Source organism: Sceloporus undulatus, chromosome 3, assembly GCF_019175285.1.
Source record: "Sceloporus undulatus isolate JIND9_A2432 ecotype Alabama chromosome 3, SceUnd_v1.1, whole genome shotgun sequence".
NCBI classification, from domain to species: domain Eukaryota; kingdom Metazoa; phylum Chordata; class Lepidosauria; order Squamata; family Phrynosomatidae; genus Sceloporus; species Sceloporus undulatus.
In genome coordinates, this window is record NC_056524.1 from 254,713,456 (window position 1) to 254,740,123 (window position 26,668).

Consider the following 26,668-nt stretch of genomic DNA (forward strand, 5'->3'; position numbering starts at 1 on the left):
TTTAGCCTTGTTGTAAGCTGCCTTGGTTTCCACTGTCAGGAGAAAGTCGGGATGTTACCTAAATAAATAAGCCAGCTAGCCCTTGGCAAAGCCCTATATCTTTTGCATCACAGTGTAATTAAGCCAAAAAACATATTATTCGAATTTATAATACATTATTGGAACAATGCTATTGTTGTTTCTTCACTTGCAAGTGTTTATTGACTACAAGCCTCTGTTATTTTATTCTTTGTAAATACACTGATGCCATAATCCCAACCAATCAATATTCATAACAATAGACACTATGAAGTACCATCCACAATCTGAAGTATTTAATCTCAGACACAATCGACTACCTCACTGAACAGTTAGTGACAGCACAGAGAAATTAATAAAATATGTGCATGGAACCTGTAATCCATTTGTGCTTTAACTCCACGCTTCTTTATTTCATTTCAAGTACACAAATGACTGCTTGGAAAAACATTTTCACCATCACAGCTGAGAAAAATTATTTTAGGGAGCTCCGATTTCCAAAATCCTCAAACAAGCAAGACTAGTTACTCCCTAGACTGAAGGATTCTGGAGTTTGTAATCCAAAAAAGCAATATCCCGAAACTCTGCACCTAAAATCTCCAGGGGCAGGAGCAATTCTCCAATAGCTTCATGGGGTTGAAAATCACCATTAGCCAGAAGAGCAGCTGAGTTGCACACTTTTAAAAATAGATTTTAACACCCCTCCTCTCAGCAACTTTGTTGGCAGCCTGCTCACCATTTTGCATAATTTCAGAATGCTCTGGAACTAAGCAGAATTACCAGACTGAAAACTGGAGAAGGATGGTACATTGTTAATGACTGCGTAAAAAGAAGCACCAGGAGTTGCTTGCTATCTGGTAATACCTGCAGAAATTTCTTCTCCAGTTTTCAGTCTGATGACCTTAGGGCCAAGTATCATTCCAGCGCACATTGGTTAACATCCCATGTTGGGGTTGCAGAGTCTTAATTAATTTATATGGAATTACACATTGATTATGCTGCATGACTCTTGGGGTCAGTGACAACGCTGATCAACCAAATGCATGACTGAAGGAGTTCTACTGATAATTTCAGCAGGCACAGTTGGATGGATACACATCAGCCATTTATGAGCATCTGCATGGGAAATATGTGCCATACATGCGGCTCCTACTTCTGTTATCATGAACTGAATGCAAATGTTGCACATCAGATAAAAATGTCCAGTCATTTCCACAGGGGAACATATACATATGTAAGATTCCAGCCTATGTATTTTTGGCAGGTGGGAGATGCTGATCACTACATTCAAAATTATGGGAAATATTCAGAGGTGACTGCAAAAAGTTCCAGAAAATAGTTTTTAGTGGTTTCCCGGGCTATGTGGCCATGTTCAAGAAGAGTTTATTCCTGACGTTTCACCTGCATCTGTGGCTGGCATCTTCTTCTAGAACATGGCCACATAGCCTGGAAGACCCACAAAAAACTATGGATGCCGGCCATGAAAGCCTTTGAGTTCCAGAAAAGTTATTGTTCTCAGGTGAAGGTGAGTCCTATATAACCTGGCATGCATCCCCTAGGAGCTCCTGGCTGTAGTGGGAGTATATATATATTTGAAAAAACAGAATTGACTTCTCACTTTTCTTCTGAAAAAGCTCCTAGACCTAAAATGGGGGGAGAGGTCAAAAGTAAAATCCACTCCACATCAAAAAGCTCCATGATGGGCCTTTTCCAGACCCCCCTTTTTTTAATGGCAAGGAAGGAGTGGGAGTGGTGAGGCCATTGATTGCGGGGAATGCATGCAGCCTCCAGATCTGAGGATGTCACCCACATTTCTGTTATAAGGGATTTTTTTTTAAAAAAAAATCTCAGACATTTACTTAGAACAATGTCTTCTCGGAAAATTCAGCTCAGCTTTGTTTCAGTTCATTCTATGACTTCTATTTTCATCATAAAGGCAGATTCTCACCAGACCATGTTCCAATAGTGGAATCATAGCTCAGTGGGGGCCAGAGCAGATGGAGCAGGATATCATCATGGGTTGAGCCTGTGCTATGCCCCGGTGATGACCCGGGTTAGTCCTTGGGTGGGCACCTATTCCCACACCAACTCAGGACCTGGGATCGGTGCACAGCTCTTGACCTTGCTGGAGTGTGATCCATTTGAGAAGGATCTCCCCCCAGGCACCCTGTGGGGGGTTTCTCAGATGGATCGCTCACCAGCAAGGAAGGGAGTGCAGGAGGTGTCTGTCTGAACAGCCCAGTTTTGCCACAGGCCTTCTTAGAAACTCAACAGAAAACCAGGGCTATTTCACACCCGGATAAGGGCTCTTTACTCTAGGGTCAGACTCGATCCTGCTGATCTGTGTCTGCACAAATAGGATCGGGCTTGATCCTAACATGGGTGTTTTGGCTTGCGTCGTCTAAACTAGATGCCTCCAAGGTCCAACTGGATCTCCAAATACTCCAAATGGGGGTGTGGGGACAATTCTGCAACAACTTTGTTCCCTCTGCCCATTTGAAGCCCAGTAGGGGCCTTTTCTAACAACATGAAATGACTTCCAAGCCACTTCAAGTTGCAACAACAGACCTCTGCTGGCATAAAACAGCCTGGGAGAGCCAAAAATGTGGGAAATTGCCCCATGCCCCCAGAGGATACTTCAGGCAATTTTTTTTCTGGAAGTGTGTGCTGGGTGGATATGGACCTCCAAGGTCTCTTGGGGAGCAATTTAATCCTGTAACCCACATGCAGTGGCCCACCATGATGTAGAAATTCCTGGTTAAAAATAACTAGGTAGCAGGGGTTGGGAAAGACAGTTTAATGCCTGGGAATGTCTGTATATAGTTTTATTTTTATTGCTTTAATGTATTCTAATATTTTTAATTTTTTAATATGTACTGATTTTAATTGCTTTCAACTTTTTAAATTGCATCTTATTCTACTAATGAGTGATGTGTTTTAATACTGTGCTAGTTTAATTCTGTTTTAATGCTTACTTTTGTATGTCTTTAACTGTATTGTTCTTTTAATTTGTAAGTTGCTTTGTGTCTCAATTTTGGGGGAAAGCATAACAACAACAACAACAACAACAACAACAACAACAACAACATAGACCAGTTGGAAAAATCATGGCTGACTTGGTGTATGGAAGTTTATTAGAATCTATAAGGATCATCTCAAAATATTGAATTCCACTATCTTAGGGCTTATCCTGAACGGAAAAGGTCTCTGAAAGTATCAAGACTTTCTAGTTCTTTTTGTTTTGCTTTGATTTTACTTACATATTTACCTACTCTAGTACAAGTTGAGTCTCTCTTCTTTGGAATGCTTGGGACCAGAAATGTTTCTTACTTCGAGGGTTTCTGGATTTGGAATATTTGCATATATATAATGAGGTATCTTGGAGATGGGATCCAGGTCTAAACATGAAATTCATGTATGTTTTCTATACACCTTATACACATAGCCTGAAGGTAACTTTATACACAATAATAATAATTTTGTGCACGAAAAAAGTTTGTATACAACGAACCACCAGAAAGCAAAAGTGTGACTATCCCAGCCACGCATATGGACAATTTTGGATTTTGGACTATTTCAGAGTTTAGATTTCTGCATAACAAGCAGATAGCCATAGAAAGATAGATTTTGGGAAATACTGGATGAATTTAAACTGACGTGGGGAGTGCAAATGAAAAGGCAGTGTAAATGCCAGAAGTACTTCATGATGGGAGAAATGTCACGTAGATCTCCAAAATAAAATCAGTTTGTACAGGAACAAAATCTGGGACTTTCAGAGACATTTTTCTTGTCTGGAGATGCTCTTAATTAGTTTGATTTGTGTCTCTGAGAGAGAGTAATTTGGGACTGATAAGCAAGTTATTTTCTGCAGTACTTGTTTGTAACAATTAAAGAGCAGCTTGTATGAGAAAGCTGTGTAGCCTTCAAGTACAAAGGGAGTACAATTGTCAGATTACAGACTGGAACAGAGAGTTTTAAAAGGTATAGCTGGCTGTAGAAGACAATGCACATATGTTGTGATGTTTGTTCATAATGCATGGTTATCATATTTTCAGAAGCAAAAAAAGGACACATTTACCAACTGACTAATTCAAACCATTGATTGCTATGGCAACTCTCACTTTAAATATCCCTACTATATGAGCTGTGATAATTAGTACTAGAAATATTCCTAACCTTCACTGTATTTAAAAAATAGTTTTGCCTTTCCTTCCCTGCCTCTTCTGACAGCTGCCTCACCCACTTTGCCAAGTCACCCTGTTCCATTGCCAGAGGCTCCCTGATCCACCTCCCTTGGCCTGCTCACCTTCTCACACCTGAGACTTTGATGAGGAGACAGAGGTGGTGGGCAGGAGGTGAAGTAGTAGTGGAAATTTTAAAAATCCCTAGAGATTAAAAAAAAAATCTTCTGATGTAGCTATGTTAGCTCTGAAAAAGAAAATATGTATGGGAAAAGGAGTACGTGTGGTATATCCTAAAGCAGTGGTTCCCAAACATTGGTCTTCCACATGCTTTGAATTTCAAATCCCAGGAATGTCTGGAATTCTGGGAGCTGGGAGCTGAAGTTCAAAACATCTGGGTGACCAAAGTTTGGGAATCACTGCCCTAAAGGCATCAGATCCTGTTTGATCTTGGTTAGGACTGGAGTGAGAGACCACCAACAAATGACAGGTGATGTAAGCTTTATTTCAGAGGAACTGTCAAAACCACCCCTGAGTATTCCTTGCCTAAGAAAACCCTAAGAAATTCATGAGTTGCCATAGGTTGACAGGCAGCTTGGAAGCACATAAACATACACACGGTAACCCTTTCAAAATCTGAGTGAACCAGTGTTATATACATATAATATTATGGATACACTCCTGCTCAGTTTCCAGAATGGCACAGCAGGCCCCTGAAGTCTATTCTACTGCTTAGATCAGGGGTAGGCAACCTACGGCCCGCGGGCCAGATGCGGCCAGGCGAGGCCTTGGGACCGGCCCCAGCACGGTCCTGCCGTCAATTGCCGCCGGGGCCTTTGGCCTTTTGTGTGAGGGCGCGGGGCCTTTGGCCTATCAGGAGGAGGCAGGCAAGCGGCGGGCAAGAGGGGCAAGGGGGGGCAAGCAGGGGCAATTGTCTATAGAAGCCTCAGAAACATGCATTTATATTAAAAAAAATTTAAAAATCAGAAAATTTTTTCGCGTGGCCTCGATTTTATTTTTTAAAAAGTGTCCTACATTTGTCCTGGTTTATATTTTATATATATATATACACACACACACACACACACACTATTTAATTATTTATTTTTTGGCTTCGGCCCTCCAGTTGTTTGAGGGACAGCAACCCGGCCCCCGGCTCAAAAAGGTTGCCTACCCCTGGCTTAGATGGTAGGTTTTCACTCATCAGAGAATCCTGGGAAACTGTTCTGGTCTGCCAGGGACAATCCCAATTAATTTTCTGTCATTCCACTTTGTCATTTGGTTTCTCTCTCTTCCTCTCACCAGGGACGTAGTCAAAGCAGGGGGTCCATGGGGTCCGGACCCTCCCTTCTGTTAGATACAATGAATGGTGCATGCCGCCGCACTGCCACACCTTAGCCCCATTATAATGATGGCACTTAGTCTGGACCCCCCCTTCCAAAAATCTTGGGTACAACCCTGCTCTCACTTCCCCCCTTTGTCCTCAGCTTACTTCAGTTACTGCAAAATAAGTTCGAACTGCAAAAGTCAGAATCTTTCTCTTCCTTGGCTGAATCCACATCTGCAAAATAATTCCCAGTATCCAGCCACAGTGTTGCCTCCTCAGTGCCACACTCATCTTTTAAAATCCAAACTCAAATTGATCTTAGAGTCACACATTTCCCGGACCCAAAGCCACATCAGTATAAAAGAGAGTTTCTACCATTTTCCATGTGTTCAATGAATTGGATTGTTTTGGGCTGTGTGGCCGCAGCAGCTGTGTGTGTGTTTTGCTTTTTGGCTTGCATGCTGATATACATATATCCACACAATCTGATTAATTAACCAGAAGCCTTTCTTGTACTATTTACCTGCATTCGCTTTGAATGGATCCCTTGCCAGGTTCCCTCATGCAGGAAAATTAGATGTTTCCTTACCCCATTTACAGAAGTAAATGGCTTTTAAGTGAACAAGTGTGGTATAGTGGTTTGTACATTAGACTAGGACTCTAGCTTTTAAGAAAGAATGAAGGATGGAGACGGGAGGAGGATAGTGAGAAGGAAAGAGTTAAAATGAGTTAATTTCAGTTCCAGCTGACATCTTCCTGCAGCAAATCACTGAAATCTGTCCCCATCCAAAGTTGCTGCTATCTGAGGCCACCTCATTCACCTTTACTAAGGAGCACCCAAGGTCAGGAGGTTTTCCTTTGCATTCAAGCAATTTTCTCCACTCAATCCCATTTTCTGCAATTCTTTTGTCAATTTCACAGTTGCCACCCCCTGTCCCATCAGGATCATGGTCTGGACAATTATTAGCATAATTGCTATGCTTAAACATGTGTGTTCATGTGAGATGATAGGGTATACTATCGTATTGATGGGTCTGGGAAAAGATTGTGCATCATTCGTGGTATGGGTTGAGATGAGTTGGGAAAAGTATGAGCTGCAAATCACCAAGGTTGTTTTTTGGGGAGCGGGAGGATAGGAGGGATAAGACCTGGGAAGGCAGCATGTTCTGAGTTGCTGACGAACAAGATGAAGGCTTTTGTAACAGGTCACTTGTTTAAACTTTTAAGTATGGTATACTGTGCAACTGCAGAAATTCTTCAGTCCTGACAGCAACTATGTACTGATCAACTCTGCTCACTGAATGCTTTTCTGAATCTGCTGAAGGGCTTGTGTTCCTGGAGTGGAGTTAGCCTGTACATTACATCCCCATGATAGGCACTACTAATACTTGCATTTTTCAAACTTGTGCTTCCAAACAGTTGGGGCTGCTCCATGCTTGTCTTGCCTTGGGACTTCCTTTCCTCTTTGCACCTCCCACTCCTGCCAGAGCAAACTGCGCCTTATTTGACAGGGGACACTTCTCCTGCCCCTGTCCTTCCTTCTTTCTTAAAAGCTGTATGTTTCCATAAAAAGGGAGAAAAGCTCTTTCCACTCCTCCACGAGCATAGATTTTCCTTGCCAGATATTGGCTGGGTTGTTAGAAACATCAGTATTAATATTATTGTTATCATTATATCCACAACAAAAAAGTTGAAGACCTCTATTTATAACTTCAACAGCAAAAAATGGCAAAAATATGCCTGCAGGGAATGGATGGATGCCAACCTGTCCTGCCTTGCCCTCCAACCACTGCACCATCCAGTTCCACGCTGAGCCAAATTTGAAGCATAGGGTGCAAATTTTGTAAAAAGATGTTTCCCCCCAAGAAACTGCATGATAAAAATGTTTTTTTTAAAAATGGCTTTAAAGCTCTCAGGCATAGAAAGAACGTGCTTTCACTCTGAATCCAGAGGAACATCATGTGTCTTAACAGCATCTGGATAGATGTAAGCACAAATTATTTTACAGGTATGGATACAACCCCTGTAGACTCAGGCAAAAGCAAACTGCTGCAGCCTCTTCTAGCTTGTGTGTCCTTTCCCATAAATAATTTCTGCTATCTTGGCCACATGTTTCATCAGTGAAATGTTGGATGATATGGGATTCGAGTTCTGTGAAGTGAACTAGGGTCTTGGAAGAGATCAAGTGGTAATTCCCAAGGTTATTTGTAGAGATCCATGATAGATAGAAATTGATCATAGATTTAGTTTAACTTGGATAGTAAAGGACTGAACTGACAACAACATCAACAACAAAAAGGAAAATTGGAAGCCAAGGATGACAGAAGTGACCTAAACTCAATCTACTGCAATTTCTCCCCCAGATTTTATTGTATAGATTAATAATCTGTTCCCCAACTCCATAACAATCCAATACCAACATCAGGCCATTTAAATTGCTCCTCTACAAAGGAAATGTTTCCAAGCTCTTAAGGCAAGATTTGTTTATATTTAATTCACTTTAGCATTGAAAAATATCAGACCTTCAGATATTGATAAATTTAACAAATATTTGTATATATCAATATAGATACTGTGGGATTCTCCCCTCCCCACCTTTTTTGGTTTAATATTTCATTTAAAAGCTGTTGTTTAAGATGTTACCTGTCTCCGGCTTTCTTTATAAACCTCCATTTTTAATTTTTTTGTAAATATAAAGGCACACAATGAAGCTTTATGCATCTATTAAAATATACACATTTGGTAAATTTCTTTTCCAAGTGTCTCAATAAGACAGTATATTTATATATTTTATATAATAGTCAACAACACAGTCATTCTCAAAATAAAGGTCACTCTATGAAGATACCTGTGTAAACTTTCATCAAAACACACCACAAAAACCCATTGCATAGTGCACCAATGGGGTTTAGGAAACACATAAATAAATAAATGAGTAACTTTAAGAGAACAAACTTTTTTTTTCTTTTTAAACAAATACATCAATTTTATACCAGAACTGCAGCAAATTGTTACAGAAGGAATGCCATCTGCAATATATATATATATATATATATATATATATATATCACATAAAGAAATTGCAAATTGGACAATCTAGAGACCAAATGAAATAAAAGTAAGAAAGATCATTTACAAATTGAAAGTAGAACACAAATGCCATTGATTGACACACAGTGACAGTCTTTTGCAGCAACAAAGTTTAAGTGCAGGCTCCTGTAGCTAAATCATTCTAGTCACCCACTTTTCCAATGCTGTGATCCACTGTGGGTATAGGGGCTCCACAATTGCCTTCTAAGGGAGTTTTCATAGAGGAGGAAGCTTGGAGTGTGTAAAGGGGTGCATCAGTGTATCCTTCCTCTAATGGCTATACACAACCTGTACCCATTGTATCTCTTGAGGTACAGCATATACAGAAATACATCAAAACCTCTTGAGGAACTTCAGTCTCCCAAGGGGCTGATTTGTACACATGCAGACACATTGATTTGATTTCTCATCACTGAATTACTCTGCACTGAATGCATGAACTGACTCCATTGCAAAACATTTTGTTTGAGACAGCATGAGGTGATACAGAAGTTCCATCTGGACCATTAGATCACCGGTGGCTCCTTCAGAAATGCAAGTCACCTGCTGATGACACAGCCATCAAGTAATAAACAAAGAAATGTGTGAATCAGCTCCAAGTACCCAGAACTAGGTGAGGTATTTAGAGTGGAGAAGTGATCATTTTTGAAGTGCAGGTGCTCACCATGAGAATCCTCATTGCTATATCCCTAAGGAGAGTTCACAAGTGCAGGGTGTACCATGTAGTGCAAGCATGTTGTGGTGGTTTGAGGGTTGAAATCGGACACTGGGAGACCAGGGTTCAAATGGCTGCTCAGCTGTGGCAACTTACTGGGTGACGCTGGGCAATGTACAGTCTTTCAGCCTCAGAAGAAGGCAAGCGGCAAATCCCCTCTGAACAAGTTCTGCCAAGAAAACCTCATGATAGGTTTGCTTTAGGGTTGCCATAAGTCATAAATCACCTGAAGGCACATAACAACACAAATGTTGATCCATATCAAAAAATCTATCACCAGCAATTTTATCTTCACCAATAATTGATTTTTTTAACAAGTTAATGATTATCAGGTTTTTGTGGAGTTTTCAGGCTATGAGGCCATGTTCTAGAAGAGGTTTTTCCTGACATTTCGCCAGCAGCTGTGGCTGGCATCTTCAGAGAATGCTAGCATGAAAGAGAGGGGCATATATACTGTTGGTTGAGGGGAAGTGATTTGCATGTTAATCTGTGTATTGTTCTGTTGTTGAATGGCAAGGTATCAGGGTGTCTATTTAATTAAGGATCCATTGTCTGCTGGGAACCCCCCCTCACTCTGGGTGGTTTTCATTTGCATGGGCTGGGTCTTGATTTTGGTGTTTTTCAGGACTGGCAGCCAAACTTTATTTACTTTAAGGTTTCTTCTTTCCTGTTGAAGTTGTCCAGCTGTTTATGGATTTCAATTATTCTTAAGTGTTGTTCTGTTGCTGTGTGCGTTCAAGTTGTTTCTGACTTATGATGAGCCTAAGGCAAACTTATCATGGGGATTTCTTGGCAAGATATGTTCAGAGTGAGTTTGCCTTTGCCTATTTCTGCAGCTGAGAAAATGTGACTTGCCCAAGATTTTCCATGGCTGAGTAGGGATTTGAACCCTGGTCTCTCACAGTCTTAATACAACTCTGAAACCATTCAAATTCGAAAGGAAGCCATCTCAGAATATCTTGCACTACAAATGTGATAATTCACAACCATATATTTTTGCTAGAAAACCCATTGCTATGGCTAGTGTGAGATTTACAACATAATTTAGAAAGACACCTCCTTAGTGCTTTGACCACATGAGCCTTGCAGCAGCACACCACTGAATATTTATCAGAAATATAACATTTTCATGGTTTGTCATGTTAAAAGCAGCATCGGTTTTGCTAGTTTCATCCAAAGCTTTGACTTAAGAAAATTCTGCACCTATAATGTCTGTAATGCCACGAGTCAACAACTAATCTTTTGTGGCATAGTTCTACTAAAGGCACATAATGGGCCCATTTTTTGATCAAGAGCTGGTAATAAGTGCATAAAAACTCTCACTCAAAAGCCTTCCCTTCTATAAGATGCCCACATTGGTTATTAGATTTTTTGTATTGGTACAATGATGTTACTACAACCTGTAGTGTATATGTTCTCATGCATACTGCTCCTCTCCCCTCAGAAACTAGTTTCTCATTTGGGAAAAAATGTGTTCTAGTAGGAAAATGCTCTGTTTTTCAAGATATATAGGTACTGGATTATTCGAATGCAAGAACTGCAGCTCAAGGATTGTCAAATGTGCCAAACAGTGTCCTCTTGGTGTTGCTTTCAACATGGGAGCACTGCCCTGTAGATCATGCTCCATGTTGATTAGTGGTAGTGAGATGTGCATCATGGTGTGCAATTTAGATTTTCTACTGTCTGGAGATTTCCAATCCATGTAAAAAAAAAAAAAAAAAAAAAAAAAAAGGTCATTTTAAGCATTATTTCTGAAGATGCCCTTCTCTTTGCTCAGTGGAACTGAGGAAGCTTATTGGCTCAGTTACAACTGTTAGAAGTACTTATTCTGTTATGATGTCCAGCAGACACAGAAATCTAGAGCTCAATGAAATTTCATGGATTTTGAATAAAGCCTCATTGCAGAACAGTGTTTTATGATTGACCACGGAATCTCTCGTTTGTATGCCTTGTTGCTTGCATGATGAAATGAGGGCTTTTGAGGGAAAAAAGAAAAAAAAGACAGAGGCTACTTTATTGGGATAGACTCTACCCTAAAAGTTACCCAGTTCCTGGTGACTGATACTGGGGACTCTAACAACATTAAACATTGAATCTGAAGGGCAAAGTAGCCAGGCCATTAAGTGGTATGATTGCAAGCCATTCAACTAGTTTTAAAATTTTAAATGGAAGTACTAGGGTGCCTAATCAAGAGTGGACCATGATATGCCATGGGCAGCGCATGCAGAAAGAATGTCTTTCAGCCTGATGGCTACATTCAGTTTCAGAGAAATTACTGGGTGCAGCAGTGTAATGGCTAGGAGGGCAATGGAATAGGAAAATATCACCATGTGTTAGCTTAAAGCTTTTACTGCTAGAAACTAAGCATGGGGAGAAGCATTTAAACCGCTTAGAAATAGTGAATCCAGCAAGTGATGTGATCAAGGGGAGGAGGGTGTTTCCATCTGATGAATCCTAGAGGGCTGGATTCAGTCTGGGGCCTTCACTTCCCAGTCTTTCCTTCCATATCACAGTCAGAATAGAAATGCCCTGTCCTGCCACTACTCATAGCCTTGGGAGTCAGTTAGCACTATCAGAGGCTTCTGCTCTGAGGATAACAGCAATTTTGGTCTTAAGTGCCCTATAGAAATACATGCTGAGATGGGCAGCTGAGATAGCCACAGCTGTTTGTCTCAATGCACACCAGGACCAAAAGAAGGCTGCAAACATCATTTCCCAGTGGTCCAATATGCAACCCCTTGGAAATCCTTTGATTGGATTACTTCCCGCCTCAAGAGACAGGTGTTTTGGTGGGTGAGGGTGGCATTGGCAGAAGCAGTTACATAAATGGAACTCAGTCATTATAGCTACAGTGTCAATGCAAGATCGTAGCCGTCAGTGTGATATGAACAGGACTTTTTGTTTTCTAGGGACAGGGGTGAGGAACATGGAGACTTTCAGATAGTGTTGGTTGACAATTTCCATAATCTCTGGCCACTGGCCATGCTGGTTTGAGATGATGGGATCTGGAGTATAACAGCATCTGGAGAAATCATATTCCCTACCCTTGCTCTAAGTCTTGGTCCTCAGAGTTAAAAGCAGACTCTTTGGGGCAGGGCCACAGCTCAGTGCAGTCAGGATGGTGCTTGACAGAAAAAGAGAGTGAATGGCACAAATTCCAGAGCCCATCCCTCATGCTTTAGGAAATGTTTCTTCTGGTAAATTCCTCATGTTTTGTATGAACATCAGCCAAAGAGCACCACTCCTCCTCTTCATGGCTCCATGGCCAGCTCTGAGCACTCTAGTTTGAGACAGATAATTTTTTTGGAGAGGGGCAGCAATTATTTGTTCTAGGAACTGAATCCAAGAAACAGTGTTTTTTGTATCTTGTAAGACTTTAAATTCTGAATCTTTTAGAAATGACAGGCATAATGGTTCTTAAATCCATGCTGTTCTGGATTTATCCAAAGGTATATTTGACCTGACTTAAAGTTTGGCTTCCTCACTTATGGCAAGGGTAGCTGTAGCTCTCCAGATACTCTTAGACTACAGCACCAATCATTCCCGATCATTAGCCATAATGGCTGTAGCCAGTGGGACTTACAGTCTCATAACAGTAGGAGGACAGCAGGTTATTCACACTGGTTTTTAGCAGAATACAAGTACAGCAATAACATTAAAGGGGGAAGCCAACAGATTATTATGAGTAGTTCTGCTTCCACATATCTCTCTTTCATAGACTGGAGCTGAGATTTACTTGGTGGAATTAAAAAAGGAAGGGCCATTGCAAGTAAAACTCTTGTAGCAGGGCTGCTCCTGGACCTCAGTGCTTGCTGTAATGCATTCAAGAGGTTTTACTCATAGATCAGCGAGAATAGTAATCCAGCCTTTGTTGCCTCATTGGGTAGATATGCTGAGAGCTTCAGATAAAGCAAGAAAGAGGTGTCAGTGTATTAAATACTGTACTAACACTAACTGGGAACTCCAAAGAGAACATTCCTGGAAATTCAGTGTTGGATATTTATGGAATGGGAATGGATGAATCTTACATATGGATTGATTTGGTAGTACCCTGGCTACATATGTTCTCAATCAAGGAAGGTCTGACCTTAATCTGAAATACTATTAAGAAGTTAAACAGCACTGTGGAATATAACACTGAGATTTTAAACACCAATTAAGGCTCACATGTGTAGTGTCCACAGTTTACATTTAGCTTCTTGTCTATATCAGATATTAATGTTTGCAGTTAATGGTGAACTACATGATTAGCAGAATTATGCAGTATAACTCTGGCTGGACTATACCACTGCATACAGCAAATAAGAGATCATACAACAACACCCTCTCAATAGAAACACAAAGCAACCTACAGTGGAAGTTTTCTGTGTGTAGAAAACTAGCAGGGGTAAAATGGAGGAAAAACTCTCCCCTTCATCTAGAGTCTGAAGTACTAAGACTAGCAAGAGGTGTGCCATGTGAGTCTGCTGGGCATGAATCTGTTTTTAGAGGGATGGTACCAAAATCAAGTTGAATCTCATTGTCATTGCACCTGTTTACAAGATTGTTCTTATTTAAAACTGAAATCATGGAATTTGGACAATTAATGAAATGGCTAAAGACATAAAATGAAGCATCCAAAAAAATCTAACCAGGCTGCATCCAAACTGGAGAAATAATCCAGCTTGCACTGCTGCTTAAACTGCCCTGACTCAAGGCTATGGAATTCCTGGGAGTTGGAGTTTGTTGTGGGGCCGGGCCCCGCAACAAACTCCAACTCCCAGAATTCCATAGCCTTGAGTCAGGGCAGTTAAAGCAGTGCCAAACCGGATTATTTCTCCAGTGTGGATACAGCCCCAGTATACAAATTTCAACCAGTTGACACTATAATCAAGTAAAGTGGTGATACACCACCATTCATCAGGAAATAAATCAGTTACTATGAAAGTACAATCTGTGAACAAAAACACATGGGGAAAAAAATTGAAAGGATGTGCTATGAGAGGCGGTTTGGGAAGCTGGGTATGCTTAGCCTGGAGAAAAGAAGGTTAAGAAGTGACATGATAGTTGTTTAAATATTTGAAAAGATGTCATACTGAAAAAGGAGCAAGCTTGTTTTCTCTGTCATGGCTCCATCATACAGAATCCTGGGATTTGCAGTTGTGACATCAGAGCTCTCTGACAGAGAAGGCTAAATATCTCACAAAACAACAAATCCCAGAATTTTATAGCATTGAGCCATGGCAGTTAAGGCGAGGTCAAACTGCATTAATTCTTCAGTATAGATGCAGCCTAGGACACAGAGTGGTGCATTCAAACTACAGGAAAAGAGAGTCCATTTGAACACTAGGAAGAGTTTCCTGATGGTAATAGCTTTTTGGCAGTGGAATATGCTGCCTCCAAGTGTGGCGGAGACTCCTTCTTTGGAGGTTTTTACACAGAGGCTGGATGGCCATCTGTCAAGAGGGCTTTGATTGTGTATTACTGCATGGCAAGGAATTGGACTGGAACACCTCTTCCAGTTCTATGATTCTATGTGATCTCTTCCAACTCTATGATTCTATGAAAGGCCAAATAGGCCAACGTGCTAAAATATTTTGCTCAGTGAAAAAGTCTATTTGCCTTTTAGAATTGACAATGGAAATACTGGTCTGCCTCAGAATATCCTCAAGGGAAAACACTGTGCCTACATTCTGAAAACATCTACCTATCAATGTACTTCCCTATGTTTACCTTCTTTTGAAAAAAGGTTAACAAACCAAAAAATATATATTTGCCAAATAATCACTGGTCATCAGTATGTGCACCAGTGAGTATTCTCTAGAAGAAAGCACAGAGAATATAAGCATTATACCAATTTGAACTGCTTGTACTTATTTTATCAAGCATTCACTTTGTTGGATTTGACTTCCATTAAAAATATACAATCATGGCAGCACCAAGGCTCATGGGTAATATGCTTCCTAGGCCCAGAAAGATTCTGCAGGCCAAGCTAGCTTATATCATAGCTAAGCTCTTGTCAACATTCAGTGAAATAGAACTATGACTGGTGATGGTCTCTGGTGGGAAGGTATGAGAATCCAAAACTTTTTGTGTGTGCTAAAGTTGGTATTCTGTTGATTCAGGATAAGCACTAGAGAGAACCATCCTGAAAAGCAGAAAGTGACAGAGCAAGTGATGTGATTGCTGGGAAAACCCAGAACATTTATAGAAAGGCTGCATCTGAAATGGGTGCAAAAAAAAAAAGTCATCAAATTTAGCCCAAGGGTTAGCTTAGTCACACAGAGTGTTTCCACCACATCTACTCTGGTGAGTAGTCTAGCTCATCATTTGAAATTAGTGCATCTGAGTTCTGTTTGTGTTTGCCTTTGCTTTTTGATTTGCTACTTGTCCGACTGCTCTCCTTTGTTTCTGACATCTGCTGGTAAGAGAAACCTTTGTCATCGGCAGGATCCCAGTCCTGGTAGTTTTCACTCTCAGCGTAAGCAAATCCATCTTCAACGGAGAAGGGATCAACATCGACATCATAGCGTTGGTATGTACTCTGATGCAAAGCTTCTTCTCGAGCGGTGATTTCCAGTGTGCTGTTCCATATGCCATAGCCAAAATAAATCAGCAGACCTGGGGGAAAGAGAGGAGACTCTGGCTGGTAAATGTCTATTGATACAATAGGAGTTTTTAATGCATTCTAGGTAACCAAACAAGAAACAGTTTAAGACTTAACAGATCTATCAATACTGCCGCAGAAACTGAACTGGTATCTATAATTCACATGTGGAATAGACATGTGGCACACAAGTTCTAAAACTATCTTGAGTACCTTGTTCCTGCTCTTCCCACAAGAGCTCTATTTCTAAAATATGTTTTATCTATTAGGCTTTTCAGCTGTACAGAAAAGTAGTATGGGAGAAAAAGGTGAAAAATGTAGGAAAACTACAAATTGCACTGTGCTTTCACTGTTCCTTAGTTTCATATATCTAGGGTTTTCACTGGAACATTAGCAAGTAACAAACACATTCTGTAGTGTATAAAAATATGATAAACACAAAGTCTTGGAAGTCTTGGAAGAAAGTTCCATATTTTTTAAACTATGTCTTTCCTCCCAAGATTAGAAAGAAGAGAAGAATGGGAAAATAAGAAGCAAAGCAGTAGAGGAAGATCACATGTAAATCAGTGATATTTCTTTTCATTTTAAAAATAACTAGCAGATTTTCCTTTATATTTTTATTGTATTCTGCTGTAGTGTCACATAGGTCTTCCACCCAAAGGGCCACCCTACATTATTCTAGTCTCAGATGTTTCCAGGATATTCATCAGTTACCCACTGATATTATATTATGATGAAGTCAAGTGATGTCATCAAAATTCATCAATCAAAAGTACTTCAGCTATAGTTTTCGGTGAATTGTTACAAATATACTGGGAGAGGCAGCTGATGGTTTTGTCCATAGCAGGCCAATCTCTACTGGCTTTTGTCAGAAACTACTATCAGTTTTATGGAAGCTATCCAAGGTGTCACAGCAATTTGCTAACTAAGCTCCAGTAAATTCAGAAGTAGCTCCTGTAAAATATAGCACATATCCCACTCTCTGAAGCAATAGAGTTATCAGCTGCCTCTGCATACTGTTTTCAAACATTTGCATTCAAGACTTACCCACAAAACACCAGACAGCAAAACGGATCCATGTGATCTTTGAGAGTTTCAGCATGAGATAGATGTTCACCAGCATAGCAAAGGCAGGGACAAAAGGCAGACAAGGAGCCATGTAAGGGAGCTTTTTTGGGTTCTCTGGCTGTTGGAGAATGACAAACACCAGCACAACAATCAGCAGGACCATCAGTACCACCAGAAGAATTGCCCACCAACTTTGGTCATAGAGATAGTCCACCCCAAAAATGATGAAAGAGCAGAAGATGAACATGAGAACAAACAGCAAGAGCACACAGGTGGTAACAGTCTGGCCAGTAGCTGCTGTGGGACGATCCATTTTCCCAGGTAGCCCAAGGTGAATCCTCATAGTGTAGTACCGTGGTCCTATTAGTTTCTTTAGCTTGATAAGGTAGATATTTTCAGATTCATCTGCTTCTATTCCTGAAGTCATGTCAACTGTACCGTAGTTGGGGTGGTTGACATTGTAAGTCGTCTTATCTGACTTTCCAATGAGCATCTCATTGTCACCCAAGGATGGAAGGTTCTTTGCACCACATGTGTTGGTCGGTGGGCCTGCAAATTCCTCTCCTTCACTCACTGGAGAGCAAACTTCTTTCTCACAGTCTGCTAAAATCCCTTCCTTCTTCTTTGTATGCTCTTCAGATAGAAATTTGACAAAACCGTCAATGTCACTCTCTGGCTGGTACCGGAGAAGTAGGACACAGACAGAGACCAAAGTGTATGCAAGCAGTGTGCCAATGGACATCATCTCTATCAGGTCCCTCAAGCTTACCAGCAAGGAGAGTAGTGCTGCAAGAAATCCTGAGACAATGCAAGCTACTACAGGGGTCTCAGTGTAAGAACTTACATGGGACAAGAATCTATAGGAGAAAGAATGAAAATTAAAATTGACCATACATATATCTTCTATACTATCATTCAAAGTATCTGTTTGACTGCCATGCTATTCTAATTCACATGCTTGATCTCAGACTCAGCAAAGTTCATGTGTTAGCCAATGGGACCAAAATGAAGACTACAGTAAATTTCTGGACCCCATCCATCAACAACCTTAGGTGCCTCAAATAGCTGTATTTATTTTTTGGTCTAGAATGCAAGTTTATGAACTGAATCCAACCAAACCTAACATCTACAGACAGACTGTCATCCCAAATATTTTTGTACGAGTTGAGTACCAATCAGCAAACTTTTTTTAAAAAAAATAGTGATTTCGATCCATTTTGCATGGAACATGATATGAAAAGTATTTTAAAAATTGCAGTCACTGCTAGTCAAACTTACATTTTATCTAACTCCTAAAGGAACTTTTCAAAGTCATGCTGGGCAACACTGGGTAAATTTATCCATGCACCTACACATGTGCAATAATTCCCTGATGTAAACCAATAGGCAGTACAAGAAATTGCATGGTGTATTGTAATTCAAGAGGAAACCCCTAAAAACTCTCACATGGGATGTGTGTGATAGTCATAATTGGACTCCCATCCCAGAATGACTTACTGAATAATGTTGACAGGACATAAATGAGTCCTTTCTTATACTTTCTCCAATTGTATTCTTTTGCCTTACTTTATTCACTTATAGTAAGCAATTTAGGGCAGCAAAACTAATTTTGTTTAGAGCAATCCTAGAGAAAAGGGTGGATGAATAATTTGGAGTGTACACCTATTTCCAGCACCTGGACATTTCAGTAATAAAGTACTGAAATGAAGTGCTCAAATATTGAAGGATGATATTGTATTCTGATCCACTGCTTTTATATACTCTTGTGGCAGTAGACAATGGATTTTAGTTCCCAGTATCACAAACAATGTTTATGAAGCCATGGAGTGATGCTGTGTCATACGATTTTGTCTGAGTATTTCCTAGCTCCTGTGGGTTACACATGGATTCTGACTTGCATTAAGTCAGAGTTCCCAGTTACGTCTGGAAACTGGTATAGTGATGGATTTTAAATCTGAATTATAAACAAGAACTTGGTTTATTTTCATGATTAACTGAGATGAAATCAAAGTTCCATGATTCAGTTGTACTGAATTGCTCTGCCTTAATGCAAACCAGGATTAACTCACCAAACCTGGTAGGCAATGGAAGCAAGGGAGAAGTGAAGGAATATCATGTAGCTATGACAACTTGCCCACAGCTTCACAAACCATATCATATACAGTATCATAAATGACTATTCTAATGATCACTTGCCCTTTTATTGAAAGTTGTTTACACATGCTCCTCTAATGCATCACTACAAAGGAGGACAAAATGGGCCACAGATTTGCATAAAATTGAATGTATTCATTTATATGTATAGATGCCAATTTAGAAATAATTACAATTATCTTAGATAGAATTGTATTTCACCACTGTAGGAAAGGGCAGGACCGGATAACGTGTCACTGGTAGCTGGTGGCTCTCAAGTCAATGGGACAGTGAATGTGCTCAGCATGTTAGTCTTAATTTTAAAAGTAATATCTATGGTCCTGATGGGGCTCAGGACCCTGGGTAGGTCTCTTACCTGAAGCATTGCAACCACCAGCCCTGGCATCATCTCATGTGTCTGCTCAGTCTGCTATCCAGGTGATGAAGGTTGATAGGCAACTTCAAGGTCCTGACTCTGCTTTCTATTGGTTGTTTATCTTAAAACTAGAGTTGGACTGGTTTTGTTGCTGTAAGCCTTCAAGTCATTTCTGACTTATGGCAACTCTAAGGTGAACCTATCATGTTGTATTCTGGGGCTGAGAAGGTTCTAACTTGCCCAAGATCACCCAGTGGATTTCCATAGCCAAGCGGGGAATTTAACCCCCAAAATTCCAGAGACCTAGTTGGACTGGACAGCCCTTCAAATAGAGCATTGTCAACTGGCAGCCTTTCATCTAGAGGACTGTCTCCATAAAATACAACAGCTGATGTGCAAAGCCCTTTGAATCTGACAGTGATAATGAATAGAATGACAGTAACAACAACCAGATGTTCCAGTGCCTCTTTTCTTACTGGCTCTGGTTAGATGAAACTTACCTGAAGAGAAGTCCATCACCAGCCATTGCATAAATGACACGAGGCATGGGGAAGAGGGAGCCTAACAAGCTCACAGTCAAACCAGCTACAGAACCAATGGCAACGATGAATTTAGCAGCATAGAATCCATGAGCTGCAAACATTTCCATCAGGGGGGATTCAGTATCAATCTCATTGTATGGCACCATCAGAGTTAAAATAATGCTCACCTAATGCAAGGATGGAGAAGAGAGGGGAGGAGTTAGAAAGGGCAGAGTTTTAGTTGTGCTTTGCCAAAACATCAACGTACTGGCTTTTGAGATGTTTAAATTCCCAAATATCAGCACTGGAAAAGGCATCTCTTGAAAAGTCACTGACACTCAAGGTAGACAGAATGGGATGAGATGAACCATCATTCTGACCAATGTAAGGTAGCTTCTCATCAATCCGTTTGCATAAGCAAAGACCACTTTGGATAAGCTGCAAGGGCTCAGTCGTATACACCAGAGGTATGAATTGTCTGGCTTTCCAGATGTTGAATGGCAAGTCCCAAGAGTCCTAGCCTGCATAGCCAATAATGAAGAATGCTGGGAGTTGCAATCCAGCAACCAATGGAGGGCTGCACAAGTCCCACTCCTGCTATACGAAGTAGACATATATAGAATTGCAGTGTAGGAAGTTCAGCATGAGCATAAAGCATGGTCAGTGGCCACCTCCAGATATTTTCTGTATACTGCAGTCCCCATAATCCCTGAGCATTGCTTTGGCTGGCTAAGGCACATAAGAGTTGTAGGTTACCCCTGGCATTAAGAGAGATTAATGAAACAAAATTGCTTAGATGATATATATTTGAAGATAAAAATAGTGGAGGGTTTCTTTGTCTCTACCTTGTCCTCTGATAAAATGAAACCAAGGAAAACCCTAAGGACAAATTGCCTTTGTAGCTATAGACTATTTGTACTGTGGCTTCATTTGTCTGAAATGAATCCTATAGTCATTGGCTGAGCTGCCGAGATGTAGAATGTCTATGAATATTCCAACAGATGATATTTCTTTTTAAAGAACTGTCAGCACACAAAGCTGAGGAATAGATGGAGCTGTTGGGGTGGAGTGCAGAATGCAGCATAGAGAGTAGTAAGGATGCAGCACTATCACAACAGTAGTTAACTGTTAGGCACACAATATGCATGGCATGCGTGGGAGCAGTATGTGAATGGGGGACGAGAGTAGTATTTGTATTGTATTTCAGTAATGGGGTGGGTGTGTGAAGGAGGGAGGGAGGTAGGGAGGGAGAGAGAGAGAATATGAAAGAAGAATGGACACAAATATAACAGATTATAAACAGCAAGCTCACCCCAGTCTTGGTCAGAAATTCTACTGCCTGACGAGAGACAATTAATGGGGTCCCTTCCTTGCTCCCCACCCCTCCTCAAGGTTGACCTAGTTATTTTGGCTCCTGAGGCAAAATATCTCACAAGTATCTTTTCCTCCTCCCTGACAATCAAACTAAAGCAATAATGAATAACCATCTATATGCCACACTTTCCTGATATCCAAAGCCAGCTATTTATTAAACCAGTCAAAAACAACTGGCTCAAAGCATGACATCAGTCTGGGCTACAAGAATCAGATGGGTCAGTATTTCTACCAAATGCATATCCTTCAACCATCTCAATTTGGGACATGATTAATCTTCTGTTACTCCACTTTTCCAGCTGCTTTAAAAATGTACCAGTACTGTATTTCTCTCTTCCTACCACCTTTCCCCTTTGTCCTCAGCTCACTTCCATGGGTGCAAACTTAAGGTCAAAGGGCAAAAGTAGCATGCACTCCATTAATAGCTGAGGAATAGGACAGAAGAGGGGAATATCTTGCCCTTCCCTGCAGCATTTCCTGGTTTGCGTGTTCTTTAGCCATGTTTACAATATGATGATGTTGCTTGGCCACATGTTCCCCAGTTTTCATCTTTGAAAAGTTGGAAAGTATGCAACTGCAATTAAATAAATAAAAAAAATTGGGTTTGTTGGGCCAACAGATATGTTGATAATGGGGTGTTGGATTGCTGGTCGTGATCTTCCCCCTTCCCTCCAAAATCAATACCCATAACATAAAAAAACACCCTGGACATTTCTTGCTTGTTGCACATATTGGCTGGTGTGCATAACCTTGTTTTGAGTTGTGGATAATCATGTTTTTGCAGATGTTATCTGTGCATATTGGGAAGGATGCTTTGGTGCCTTGCATTATGTCATAATCTTAACAACAAACATAATGAATGTCAGCATTAGTATTTTCATACTGCACGAGTTGGAGGGAAGAGACATTGATAAATATACGGTATATACTCAACTATATCACTTTCATGTATATGTCGAGAGCAGGTTTTGAGACCAAAATTATGGATTTTGATATGACCCATTGGTAAATTGAGGGTAAAACGTAGGGGCAAGTAACAAAAGATGTAAAGGGCAAAGCAAAGGAAAACTGCCAAGATTCTGGCAAAGCATAACTGTTTGTGTTCACCCTAAAGGCTGGATGAATGAGGAAAGAACTGTAGTAAAGGTGGTTGTAGTATATGTGGGGGACATTAACAGGTGCAAGTGGGGCTAATAAAATATGCACATGTCAAAAAGGTAAAGCAAATGGCAACTACATTAGCAGTGATTATAGCCTTTAATTTTAATATGATAACTTTGCCTGATTTTAACACAGAAAAGCTTACAAAACTTACAAACATACACAAATGTCTCCTTCAAAGCCTGATTCTTTTCAGTGCTCCTTTTGAAAAGAAACACCAAAGAGCTGCCACCATTGCCCTTTCCCCACCTAGGCATTTAAAAAGGTTAGAAGGGGCACTGCAGTACAGAGAGCAGAAAGGGTCAGTGATTCTTTTAGGTGCTCCTGGGACACCTAAAGGCTCTTACCTTTTGTTACTCTACTCAAAAAGGAGAATGGTTTCTTTTTTAATATATAAGAGTTAAAGTACATTGACCCATGGATCAGTTGACAGAGAGGTTTTTTTGACTAAAATTTCTAGGCTTGTACATGAGGATATACAGTAATCGTTTGGGGAGATACTTCTTGGCTCATTGCTTCCATTTTTAGCCACCACATTATCTCTAAGGGGAGAACGGTTCTGAGCAGAACTTTGAAATATGTTACTTACAGACACATAAGCTGTCAGGCACGTGACCAGTGAGGCAGTGATGGCATAAGGGATGGAAGTGTTGGGACTTTTTGCTTCTTCTCCGGTGGTGGCAATGATGTCAAATCCAATGAAGGCATAGAAACAAGTGGCTGCACCTTGTAGAACCTGCAAAGCAGATAACATAGTGCTAGATTACATGTTAAGGGCCATCCTCTTGAATTTCACAGGATGTAGCCATGTCAGCTGAAGTGAAATCATTGTGCTATAACTGTGTAGTGTGAAAAGGCCCTAGGCCAAAGTGGATATTTATATCCTTTACTCATCTGCAGAGAAAACCAGGTTTCTTTCTCCACATGGTAGTTAACCCAAATCCGTTCAAATTCCCAGTGGAACTTTTCAGCTAATACATATACAAGAAACATCAACAACTTGGCAGTACGAGGAAAGAAAGCAAACACTTCAGGGCCTTCTGCTTTCTTTTTACTGTCAAGCAGCCAAACCAAATATCAGCTCAGTCTCTTCATTTTATAAGAGAAATAATACTGGTGCTTAGTTTTTTTGCTGCAAAGACCAGATGCATACTAAGAAGTAAAAAAAACAACACTAAAAACAAAACATCAGCAGGATTCAACTCAAAGGAAGTGTAAACAAATCGTAGTGATTTCAGTGATAAAAATTGCATGTCTCCATGAAATTTTGGCTGGTTTTTTGAATTTTCAGACTGCAAGTTTCTGTTTCGATTAATTTTTTAAAATACTATTTAATCTGTTTACATTGTTCAGTTTGTTATTCAAAAGACCTCACTGATTATACTGTGACAACTACTGATATGTGGCAGCTTTGCAATATTCCTCAGTCAATCAATCAATCAGTCAATCCATCCATCAATTTCTTTTCCTCTGAAATCCATGACACTATCTAAAACATCAGTTTTGGGTGCACTTTCTGTAAATATAATGATGTTTATTTCTGAACAGACTTATATAAAGTCATGCTGTAGTAGATTTTAACTACAGTGGACCCTTATTATACGCTGGGGTTTGGTTCCAAGATCCAAGATATTGTGGATAACAAAATCTGTGTATGCTCAAGTCCCATTCAATATAATGACACAGCAAAATGGTGTCCCTTATAAAAAATGGAAAATCAAGGTTTGATATTTGAAATTTATACTTTTTTGGAACATTTTCAAACCGTGTATGCTTGAATCCAAGTATAAAAAATCCGTGTATAATTGACTGTAGTTTGTGTAAATTTTATGTATTTTGAACAGTGTATATTGTTCTGCTTTTCTCCAAAGAGAGGAAAACAAGAGTCAAGGTCATTTAGATGAGAAAGAATGCTACTGTTCTTGTTTTGAAACAAATCTACAAATGCTGGAAAAGAATGGTAGGTATTTGCAGGGAGAATAACAAATTGTGTCAGGGAATATACAACATGCAAAGATCACCCCGAAATCTCCAAATTACAGTTGTGCATGTGTGTGTGTGTGTGTGTGTGTGTGTGTGTGTGTATCTTTAACATACTGGATCCGCATGAGACACGTCTGACATTTCCTTTTCAGAGAAAACGATGTCAGGAAGTAATGCAATGTCACTTCATTTATGCAATTAATTTTGTATTACAAAAATCTTATTTGTAGATGCACATGAACAATTCATTTCCATCTCTGTGATGTGGAATTTTAAAAAGTTGGTCAGCATGTTTGTTTCCTCTGTGCTTTTACTGTTAATAAAAGACTTATACTCCAAGGTTTGAAAGATAAACTTTCACCATCCATCACTCAACATTCAGAAGATCTTACTGCTTTAACTGCACCTGAAGGGTTTTATAGAGATGTCAATTTCAAGAAAATTTATTTTGGGACTTCTGTGCCTAGGTCCATCTTAGGAGCTGGGCAGCATGAATCCCTGCATGCATATGCACAGCCAAATCTGTAACCAAATGAGCAACTGAACTGCACAACCAGAATATTACTGACAGATGTATATCAACTGAGGATGTGCAACTGCATGCACAATAGCAATGTATGTGAAATTCCACATCTTCAGCCTTGAACTGAATTAAGATCTCACATACAGTTCAAAAATGTCTAACTGCTTTTGATTGTCAGGCTTTTAGGCTGATAATGTCAACAGGGTATATCTCTAAGGTAGGAGGGGCAGGCTTCAGACTTGTTATGGGATGTACTTCTGTTTTCTGCTAGAACCTAGCAGCCTCTCAACTAGGACCTGTTACAGTGCCATGTGTATGCAGCTGTATCCAAAAGGAACAGAATGAAAAAAATAACAGGTGCCTCAGAGCAGATGCTTTACCAAGGCTTTTGTGATGAGTAACATACCCTGAAAAGGTTACATGTTTGGATTACAGCTCTCAGAACTCCCAGCTGCCATGCTGGTTGGCGGATTTGGGGAGTAGCAATCAAGAAATCTCTGATCAGTAGCAAAGCCAAGGCCACAAATCCTTTCACAGAATGGGATCAACTGGTAAATTTTGCTTGAGGCCAAACATTATTTGGCCTAAAATCTATTATTAGTCCCAACTAGAGTAGAGTCATTGAATCATTTGAATTTATATATATGTTCTCATTTTTCAACAACTGATTTGTGGGGATTCATTGGAGTTGAGAGTAAGCAATGGGATTCCAAGCCTTTGTCACAAACTGCTCTGTGCGTCTGCCTCAAGCTTCATAACGGTTGCTGTGAGTCAACTGGACTAAAAATTCTTCCTGTAACCTATGTGAACTGTGCAGAAATGTTCAAATTGATCCCAGTTTACCTGAAGCCCATCTTTGCTGTGAGACACTCACCCCTGACCATCCAAATGGCAAGAACTGCCCTTCAGCCCAGTTTTCTCCATTGACATATACAAGTCCAGCAATCATGATGAAGACCCAAACAGCCAGGTTAATCACGTTGAGGACGTTGTTGAATCCGACAGAGTTTTTCACACCCAGAGCAACAATGATCGTTACAACAACAGCAATGACCAGAGCTAGGAGATCTGGATATGATTCTTCACCTTTACCTGCAAAAAAAAAGTAAATCATTATGCAGAACTTGGGACATCTAGAAAGAAGCCAAAGAATGGCTTTGTTGGAAACTGACAACTTATGAAATTCCAAGGAACTTCCATATGAAGGATTTAGTGAGGAATCACCATCCTTTTCTTCATATTTAATGGTAGATTTACATGATTCTGGCTTGGAGCCAGGCTTTGATGTATTCTGAGTAGACCCACTTCAATCAATGGGACTTAAGTTAGTCGTGACTAACATGTAATGTTGGTTTCAATGGATCTACTTGTATGATAAGTTCAGCTCAAACCTTTGAAAAGTTACATTTTTGAACTACAATTCCAAGGAACCCCCAGCCAGAAAGGAAATTTGTGGGGTTTTTTTTTTAACCAAAAAATTTGGAAGTTTCATCATCTCTTTCACCTCAGCACCTTAACTCCTGGTGCTCTGATACAGTGCCATTCTGTGGTAATTTTCTTGACTATCTGGATTCCAATTACAAGAAAAGTGATTGCATATAAGCATTAGGAA

At 40.1% G+C, this 26,668-nt stretch overlaps 1 protein-coding gene across 1 annotated transcript in view; it reads right to left on the reverse strand.

Annotated features, from left to right (window-relative positions):
• Positions 1 to 14,558: 14,558 nt before the first annotated feature.
• The window catches only part of SLC7A14 (solute carrier family 7 member 14), a 43,383-nt gene continuing 31,273 nt past the window's right edge, over positions 14,559 to 26,668 (reverse strand). Inside the window, exons 4-8 of the mRNA XM_042456075.1 lie at positions 25,931 to 26,148; positions 23,140 to 23,286; positions 19,995 to 20,203; positions 16,965 to 17,842; positions 14,559 to 15,931 (exon numbers count right to left, since the gene is read on the reverse strand). Coding sequence (XP_042312009.1) covers positions 15,612 to 15,931; positions 16,965 to 17,842; positions 19,995 to 20,203; positions 23,140 to 23,286; positions 25,931 to 26,148 — 1,772 coding nt within the window. The 3' untranslated portion in view covers positions 14,559 to 15,611. The remainder of the gene's footprint in view (positions 15,932 to 16,964; positions 17,843 to 19,994; positions 20,204 to 23,139; positions 23,287 to 25,930; positions 26,149 to 26,668) is intronic.